The sequence below is a fragment of the Halyomorpha halys genome, unplaced genomic scaffold (assembly GCF_000696795.3).
Source record: "Halyomorpha halys isolate HHAL.00 unplaced genomic scaffold, Hhal_1.1 Scaffold13.1, whole genome shotgun sequence".
Classification (NCBI taxonomy): domain Eukaryota; kingdom Metazoa; phylum Arthropoda; class Insecta; order Hemiptera; family Pentatomidae; genus Halyomorpha; species Halyomorpha halys.
Genome location: NW_027104938.1, coordinates 1,190,494 through 1,201,033, shown reverse-complemented (window position 1 = coordinate 1,201,033; position 10,540 = coordinate 1,190,494). Strand labels below are relative to the sequence as shown.

Sequence of the window (10,540 nt, the reverse complement as noted above, 5' to 3'; positions counted from 1 at the left end):
CAAGGGGTTTTACGGTTATCATGATGAAATAAAAACACTGGCTGGATCTGTTCAGACAAGAGGTGTTATGGTTGTCATGGTGAAAACAAAACACGAGCGATATGTTTGAGGGAGTGTGTTTTGTTTGAGTGAAGGCGACAGTTTGATTCTGGGAACTCGTATGTTCAGACGAGTGAGTTTTGGTTTTGTGAAGGCGACAGTTTGATTCTGGGAACTCGTATGTTCAGACGAGTGAGTTTTGGTTATGTGAAGGTTAAAGTTCCATTTTGGAAGTGTTAATAGTTTAAAGCCCCTCTGTCTTCATGGTTTGAACCGGAATATCACCATGTGAGAAATGTTGTCATCTATGTTTTGTTTTTCAAAATTATGGTGTTTACTTCAACAGACGATCATTAACAATAGAAGTGGAGGACTACGTGGGGTTTGAACTAAATTTTATCTTGTTTTTTTAAATTTTATATTCACTTTTATACTCTTTTGGATAATAATGTAAATATAGTTATTAAGGTTAAGGTTAAGTCAAACTATAAGTTTTAATTGTTTTATTAATTGATAAGAATTCTTTTTCATTCTCTGTATATATATTTTTTCCTTATTATTAAACTTTTGTACATATAATTCAGTTGTTCTTTCTCTGCTTTCTTTCAACTTGTTTATTTACTTATGTTTTTTTGTTGTTCACGGAATATTACGATAATTCAACAGGTGGGTAGGTAACACCTCTAGGTTTTCTGTTATCTACTTGTAAAGGTATTCGCCAATGGTCATAATTCAACAATTGTTTATATAGTGGTATATTTTAGTTATATCGTGGGCATAATGCTTTGGGGTTTTCGTTATTTCCAAGAAAAATAATGTGGCGCCTAAGGAGTAATTTATTCTTTATTGTTTTTTTTTCTTTTGGGATTATATATTTTTTATTTTGACTTTAACTCACCCCCTTCTCCGGTTATACACTGCCTACCGGGTTAAGCTTGAAAATTCGCTGTCCGCTTTTTTTGTCTCTTCACTTTAGATAGTTGATGTAAAACATCGATTTTAGCACAACCACTCTAATTCACGATGTAAATACTTCATTGATAATTGTTGTCATCTTCGATTTCTTCTAGGATTAATTTTTACTAAAATCGTGTTAAAGAAAAACAAAAGTTGAAAACATTTCAATCTATGTACTTAGCAGTAATTCAAAGACTTCGAAGTGCCGCCATCTTGAATAATTTGAACAATATACCATATTTGACCCATTAAAATTGGTTAGATTGCTTTTTAGTTCAATAAAAATATTGAAACGTTGATACATAAAATAAAAAAACTATTTATATATAAAAATAACTATTATTAAAAAAAGAGGATATTACAATATAGGAAACATTATTAAGAGCTAATGAAATTTTCAGGTGAATGGAAAGACGATGATAGGCACGGTTACGGAATATATTACTACGCCAACGGAGATTTCTACGAAGGGCAGTGGCGCAAAGGAATCAAAGAAGGGTTGGGATGTTATTTTTTCAAAGAAACGGGTGCTAAGTACTTGGGCCTATGGAAGGACGGCAAGATGAGCGGGCAAGGGCAGCAGGTCACCTCCAACTACAGGTTCTATGGCAACTGGGTCGAAAACTTAGTAATATACATTTATATATTGTATATTATATAATTAATATTAAATTTTCTATTAAAAGATAATACAGCAGAGGTATTCCTGATCTTTACTTATTAGGCGTATTCATGATATTGTGTTAAATGTAAAATGTTTTAGCATGTTAAATGTTATAAGTATAGGATTGTGAGCAGCCCTATTTAAAGTCATGTTAAATGCATAAGAGCTCCTAATGGATTTTCTGAGCAACTTGTGTAGTAACCTTTCCTGCCAAAACTTCATGTTATTGTTTACTTCTAAGTTTGATTGCAGTAATTTATTACAAAATGCATAAAATAAGTGAAAAGTGTAAAAGTTTGGCTACTGATAGTATTTTTTAAAAAGTCCAAAACACAAGACAAAAGAAAAAACAAAATACAAACTACGAGTAAGTAACCTAACACGACAACAAATAAAACAGTGACAAGCTCAGCTGGTCTGTTTCGTGACGCCATTCTCCATTTAACAGACCTAGTAACAGACTCTCAGCCATGTTACATGTTATATCATTTTAACATGGAAAAAGAAGGAAATATTTCTCCATTTAACATAAGTTTTTCCATTTAACACGGTTTAACATGTTAAACTAAAGATCATGAATACCCCTATTATACATATTAATGTGTGTTAAATGGAAAAAGTCATGTTAAATGGAGAAATATTTCCTTCTTTTACCATGTTAAAACGATATAACATATAACATGGTTGAGAGTCTGTTACTAGGTCTGTTAAATGGAGAAATATTTCCTTCTTTTACCATGTTAAAACGATATAACATATAACATGGTCGAGAGTCTGTTACTATAGGGGTATTCATGATGTGTTAAATGTAAAACGTTTTACCATGTTAAATGTTATAAGTATAGGATTGTGAGCAGCTCTATTTAAAGTCATGTTAAGGGTTATAGGGGCCTCTACATGTTGGTCAAGCCAAGGCGAACTCGGGCATGCACGAGCATATGGATGGGTGACTTGTACGAGTTGGCCTAAGCTCGTTGCCGATCCGTCGAGAGTCGGTTTTTGGACACAGATCAAAGGGGTTCGTGAGAGCGCTCGTGTGTCTCCACCTTGCTCTTTGTCTAATTGCAACTGAGAGCTGTTAGGAGGTTGAAGCTGTTTGTTGTTACTGTTTATAATAAGTTTTATTTTTAATCTTATTTATTTATATTTAATTTCCTTTCATTTTCTTTTTTTTGTAATAAAAATAATATAATCCCAGTGCAATGGCTGAAACCATTTATCGTCGCCATGCTTGCCTCTCTGAATAATACTGACATGTGGATGGTCCGCTCTTTGTTTGCCGAGCATTTGTACAAACCTCTGATTCGTGGCGAGCGGCCAACTTGCGGATTTTCTAAGCAACTTGTCTTATAACCTTTCCTTCCAAAACTTCATGTTATAGTTTAACTTTAATTAAAGTAATTTATTACAACATGCCTAAAGTAAGTGTGAAAGTTTGGCTACTGAGTGCCTTGTTTAACTTATAACTTGTGAGGGACATAATCAAAATAAGCTAATTGACAAGTGTCATTACATTATTATTATGGTCATCCATTGCTTTTATTAGTTATAAAAACATTCAAAACAATACTAACAATAACAAAAAAAACACGAGCAAGTAACCTAATACAACAAACAAAATGGGGACGAGCTCGGCTGGTCTGTTGCATGACCACATTCTCCATTTAGCAGACCTATTAACAGGCTCTCAACCATGTTAAATGTTATATTGTTTTAACATGGTAAAGGAAGGAAATATTTTTCCATTTAACATGTTAATCTAAAGATTATGAATACCCTTTATGAATGTTAAATGGGGAATGACGTCATGCAACAGAACTGGTGATCTCGTCATCGTTTTGTTTGTTGTGCTAGGTTACTTACTCGTAGTTTGTGTTTTGGATGTTGTTAAATCTAATAAAGCAATGGATGACAATAATAATAGTATAATGACAGTTGTCAATTAGCTCATCTTGATTATGTTCCTCACAAGTTAAAATATCAAGAAGACACTCAGAATCCAAACTTTCACTTTTCAATCAATGTAGACATGTTGTAATAAATTGCTTTAATCAAAATTTAGAAGGAAACAATAACATGAAGTTTTGGAAGGAAATGTTACTAACCAAGTTGCTAATAAAATCCGCTAGCTCTTATTCATTTACCATTTAACATGACATTAAATAGGGGTGCTCAGAATCCTATACTTATAACATTTAACATGGTAAAACATTTTACATTTAACACATCATTATTATCCCTAGTGGAACATCTACAGCCATGTGAAGAAATATAAACTCAAGTTATAAAATTAAGTATTTATAATTTTTTTTTGTATTAAATTATTGCAATTAACAACTTTTATTTAAATAAAAACACAATTCTATACTAGAAAGTCTTGAGGCCTCCTAGGGGCCTCAGAGGATTGTTAGGATTAGAAGAGGAAGCAAGGTTAGATACTAGAGTGGGTTTAGATGGTTAGGGAGATTATAATGGAAGGATTGATATCTGGTTCGGGCTAGATCCGTTACATAGGGAACATTAAGGTCTTTATGTATGATTTTATTTGTAACAAAGTAAGGAGCATTGAAGATCTTACGAAGGATTTTGGATTGTAATAGCATAAGAGCCCAAGAGGAGAATAGAAAAAAAAAAAAAAAAAAAAAAAAAGAGGATTCATTCGGAGCTCTTTATCTTAAAAAATAAGAACAACACAAGAAATCTTAAGAGAACGTCAATTAAAGAAAAGTAAATTTGCTAAAATATGAACCCTAATAGAGTTATTTACGTTAAATAGTTTTCGAGATATAGTTTTTTAAAAAACAACATTTCATAAAAATGTATGGGACGTACTGAAAGATCAGTAGTTGGTGAATTTATTTTGAAAAATTCATAACTCAAAAATCATTTGACGTACAGATGTCTATTAGCACTCAAATTAAAGCTAGTTTAATGAGCTATAAAGTAGTTTATGATGTTTATCTTTGTAGGAGTAATAGTTTACATGAAATTCTCTAAAATAAATTGATTTATAGTTGTTCGGACAAATTTTCATTTGCCAAATTTATATTCTACGTGAATAACATGAAACCTACTACCGCTACGAAGATAAGTGTCATAAACTACTTTATAGTAAGTTAAATTTTCTTTATTTTGAGTGGTGGCAGACATATGTGCGTCTTATGGATCTAGAGATATATTTTTCAAAAATCCAACATTTTATACGAACAACTAGCAATTAACATTTTGTGAGTTTATTTTGTCAAATATGATAAAAAGTACTACTCCTACAAAGATAAACATAATTAACTATTTTGTAGTAAATTTAACTAGCTTTAATTTGAGAGATGGCAGACATCAATACGTCCAATGGTTTTTGAAATAATGTTTTTCATAAATTAAATTTATTGTCCGCACAACTGTAAATCGATTTATTTTAGCAAATATCATGAAAACTACTATTCCTACGGAGGTAAAGGTCATTAACTTCTTTATAGTCCATTAAACTAGCTTTAATTGGAGTGCTAATAGACATTTGTACGTCACATAGTTCCTGAGATATAGATTTCTCAAAATAAATTAACTAACAACTAATCTTTCAGTAGATTTTTAAGAAATCTTGCTTTTTAAAAAGCTGTATCTAGAGGACTATTGGACGTAAATAGCTCTTTTAGGGCTTATATTTCAGCAAATTTACTCTTGTTTAAATAACGTTCTCTTAGATTTTCTAGTGTCGTTGGTAATTTTTAAGATATAGACCTTCGAATGAAAAAATAATGTTTTTTTAAGGGTTTGAAACAGCCGCCATTTTTTATTCCCCCCATCTATACTTGGCAGACCCATCAGTTTTTACTAGTAATTAAACATAGTTTTCATTAAAGTAATAAAAAATTTGGCTGAGATAACTGCCTATTTTTCTTCCCGGCTCTTGTACTATAAGGATTGAATACAAGATGAATTCTAAGGTTTAGTGGAGCAATAAATGAATATTGATGGTCCATATGGTTTTAATTACTACTGGTATGACATTAGAAAAGAAACAAATTCACAAAGGTGGGATTGGAGTGGTAGAGTCATGGTATGGGGTGTTTTTAACGAAAAGGGAAAGTTTCCAGCAAAATAAATGCTGTTAGTTATCAAAATATTGTGGAAAAGTCCCTTTTGCCGTTTATTACAATGTTGGAAGAAAAAGAAGTCATTATTCATCAGGATACAATATACTCTACAAAACAATGTAGGATTTCAGGATCAATATTTTGGATTTGCCAGCTTTTAGTCCAGATCTCAATCCAATATAAAATGTCTGTGGAATCATGGCTAGAGAACCTTAGAGGCCTGAAATCCAAAATATTGATGTATATGAAGATGGTCAGGGTTGTGGTCAAAGGAGAAACAAAAATAGTTTACAACTATTTATTTTCCGACGTTTCAGGGCTTCACCATTACTTTGCAGGGCTTCATCAGGGCTGTTCAAAGCAAACGTCGCGAAGTGGGGCGAAACGTCGGAAAATAAATAGTTGTAAACTATTTTTGTTTCTCCTTTGACCGCAACCCTGACCATCTTCTTATATATCAATATTTACGGTCAACTATATATACATATATACAAAATATTGATGAGCTCCTCATGGCATTATTAAAAAAAAAAAAAAAAAAAAGAGACTAATTCACATAAAGCCATACAGTACAAAAACGAACAATATAATCTCTCTTCAACAATAGGAAGAAAACAGGTGGTATCAATCCATTAACACAAATGAAAATTTAGTTTATAATTATTCATAGTATAAACAAAATATCTTTATAAAATTTGATGTTCGGAAATTATCAAACATATCAATGGCCATTAAAATCTTCTTGCGAATCTAATAAATAAAAAGAAGTCTAAAAACATTATTATGCTATGAATTTACTTTTTAATTTTATAAGTTGAGTTTATATTTTTTAACAGGATTGTATATAATAGCCACCCACAGGGAATATGATTTTATCGGTTATACAGAGGTGTGTGTTAAGAAGGGCTTAATATAAAAATAATACAAAAATAAAATTAAACTTTGATACCTACTGAATCTAAAAAAATAAAATAAAATAAAACTTTATACTATTTAAAATTTAAAAAAAAAAAAATCACTTAAGGGACATTTCATCTCAACTATGGTTTTGTACACTCATTAGTGGTGGAATTTGAAAACTTGTGAACATCATGTCGAATTTCGAGGATTATCAAACCTTTAACCTTTATATCATTAAATAGACATGCTTTTTTTTTTTTTCTTTTTCTTCGATGATGAACTTTATAGAGTTATAGTATTTATTAATCACTAAATAGCATTATATCCTAATAGTTCTCAAAACGGTGCAGGTTTGGAACACAATTTAAAGAACAATGAAGCTGATTTTTTTTTTAAAGAATTCTCTGGTTAGGAAGAATATTTGACAAGGAAACATTACTGAGAGAAAAAACAAAACAAACCAAAACCTTACTCAATTACATAAAAAAAAAAAAACCTATATACTATAAATATCATAATTAATAACTATAATAAACATATGAGGTATTTATAATTGAATGCAGCTTGATATGAGAAGATGATCAAGGTTGTGGTTAGTTAAGATACACTAACAAACAACAAGATAACAACCTTAATTCAGAGAAGCATAAAACAAAAGCGAAAATAGTAACAAACTTGGAAATACACATAACAATAAATTAAGCAGGTAGTAGTTAATGCTGTTAGAAGATAAAATATAATATTTTTGAAGAAAGGATTGTATTAAAAAAGAGTGCTCATGTAAATGAATTATTGCCCATTGTATCATACATATCTTTTTCTTTCACACATTTCGTTTAATAATTTAAATTGTTTTCACTATTTATATATCATTAATCATTACTTACATATTTTATTGTGTCAATTCCAATTACTCATTATTTATATATTTTTTTTTATTTAATAACAGATCGGCCCGGCCACTGTTTCATAATGAAAGTTTATAGTATTGGTTCATAAATATAACTTTAGACTGGCTATTAGTGATATTACAGGAATTAAGAAGTAGTAAAGTACAAGTTACTACTGTACAAGTCCATGTGATTGTATTATGTTAAATCTATAAGAATAATATTATTAGTATGTACTTTATTATGAAACAGAGTCCTGGTGGGCCTTACATGCTTAATATAAGAGGTACATTTTTTTTAAACAATTGATTATGAGGGAGTCTCATACAAGGGATGCGGTGGCCGTGCTAGTTGGGGTGTAGGTCCCAGAGCGCATGGTTCGATTCCCACCTGGGGCAGTTAATATTTATTTTTCGCCAGTCCAACTCCCACCTAGTTTAGTCTGCAAAAAGGACCACTAGGCCCACTTGCCAGACTTGTTTCCCCCACCAAATACCATTACCAGTACCATTAATAATTAGTAAAAAAAAAGATAAAAGTAAAGTTAGTAACAAAAGCAATGACATTTATGTATTTAATAAAATAAATAATTGACTTATATATAACAGAACCGATAAATATAGAATTTATAACAGAATGTTCTGCAGCAGCCTGGGCTTCAGTCTTCGGGTTGTGGTTGGGTTTCCCAAGTTGTAAATCACTGCTCCTTTAACTGCAATAACTGGGAGTGGAACTTCAAGAACCTTTTTATTATTTACATTTTCTCCAGCACTTTCTTTATGTTTATTCCTGTATTTACATGAGCAATGCCTGATTTTTAATAATTTGTTTTTTTTTATGATTCTTACCTCTACAATATTATATTTTATCTTTTATTAGTATCAACTATCCTCTAATTAACTTATTGTTATGTATATATCCATGGTTGTAATTATTGTCTTTTTCTCTGAATCAAGGTTGTTATCTCGTTTTGTTTTTCAGCCCTGAAATTCAGGTCGAAATGTCGGCACAAATAAATAAATTTTACTTGTTTGTGTATCTTCACTGACAGCACCTTCAGCCATCTTTTCCTCACCTCAGAATGTAATAGTATATATAGATCAGTCAATAATACAACTTTTGGCGACATTTTGCAACTTTATTGTCTGCATAGTTTTTGAGAACATATATTCTCTTCAAATAATTGCCACAAAACTACAAGTACATAGAGCAATCTCTGACTAATAAATATTAAAATCAAAATTTGGTTTAATACAAACATTACTTACAATTCTCAAATGCAGTGTTTTCTACATCATTTCTTTAAAATTTCACTTGAATTTGTTTGTTTTTTTGATGTATGGTTTTTGGTGCATCAAATTTAAATTTATATCCTGTTTGTCTAAAATGTGTAGTGAGAGCAGTTGGGTCAGGTTAATTGGGGTTGTTTGTTATAGAGGTACAGCTATATTTGTGTTGATAACAACTCTATAACAAACCTGACCAAACAGCTCTCACTATAATATTTTAGACAAACAGGACATAAATTTAAATTTGATGCACCAAAAATCATACATCGAGGAAAAAACAACTTCAAGTGAAATTTTAAAGAAATGATCACAATAGAAAAACATAAGAATCAAGCCATTAATAAAAAATCAGAAGTACAAAATTTAAATTCATGCTATTCTAATCTAATAAATACATAAGAAACAATTAAAAACATAAAATAGAAACAGACTGACTACGTGCTGATAAATTTAAAAAATAAAACCAGGTACATCTGGGGATATATAAACAAACCTTACCTTCATTTCAAAATCGATTCAGTCCTTCCCTAAACCAGAAGATGGCAGCATCATAATTTAGAACACACTGCAGTTGAGAATTGTAAGTAATGTTTCTATTAAACCATATTTTGATTGTAATATTTATTAGTCAGAGATTTCATTATTTACTTGTAGTTTTGTGGCAATTGTTTGAAGAGAATGTATGTTCTAAAAAACTGTATTTTTCTCATTGTATGGCATGACTATGCAAACAATAAAGTTGCGAAATGTCGCCAAAAGATGTATCAGTACTAAGTTGTATTATCCATTGATCCTCAAGACACACCAAAAAAAATATATATATCTACAACAGTCAAGAGAAAAGTTATCAATATATACTTCTTTTTTTTTTTTTTAAAGCCATATGGAAATGGATGTTTTTCATTTTCTGAAAGTAAAGTGATCCAACACGGATTTTATTTAAACATTATGGGACCTGATATTGACATACCACCTGCTGGCTTCGGCGAAGAAGAAGAAGTGGAAACCGTACATCCAGTTTGGAGGCCAAGAGAGGTTAGAATAAATTAATTATTGTAGTGTTATTTTGCATATATAGGAAAACGGGATTGATACTGGTTGATTTTAATGTACAACAAAGGTAGAAGGAAAATATTTTTTTTTTTAGTGGATAAAAATGGTGTGTAAGAACATGAGTTAAGTCATGGTGGAGTTAAGTTTTTGTTAATGCTTTGGCGGAAGCAAGGTCTCTGTCCAGTACTATTACATAACAGTATTAGAAGTGTTATGTGTGGTGGCCTAGAGTCTAATGGTGAAAGCCATATTACAAAACTGTTTGAATTTGAATTAGGGTACTTTAGTAAGTGATTTGTTTAGTGTTTGAAGTGATACAGATAAAAAGTAGTCTTCCCAATAAATGAATTGTGTTGAAATGCCGAAAAAAGTATTAGTGATTCTTTAATCAATACATGTTTACGATGGTTGTTAAACTTGAGTTTTTACATAATAAAATTTATTTATTTATATAAGAAATTGTTTCTAATAATAGAAATGTGTTTTCTATATATTTAGATTTTTTTTTTGGAATAAAAAAAATTTGGAGTCAAGAAGTTACTAGGTCTTTAATATTAGTATAGTAAGTGGGATTGTTATTAATTAAAAATAGCTGTCTCACTCACAAATTAGCAAGGTCTTTAATATTAGTACAGTAGTATAGTAAGTAGCATT

At 30.6% G+C, this 10,540-nt stretch overlaps 1 protein-coding gene across 1 annotated transcript in view; it reads left to right on the top strand.

Moving 5' to 3' along the window:
- Rsph1 (Radial spoke head protein 1) overlaps positions 1–10,540 on the top strand; it is a 26,563-nt gene that overhangs the window by 8,359 nt on the left and 7,664 nt on the right. The window contains exons 3-4 of the mRNA XM_067046321.1: positions 1,398–1,624; positions 9,713–9,868. Of these exons, the coding sequence (XP_066902422.1) occupies positions 1,398–1,624; positions 9,713–9,868 (383 nt within the window). The remainder of the gene's footprint in view (positions 1–1,397; positions 1,625–9,712; positions 9,869–10,540) is intronic.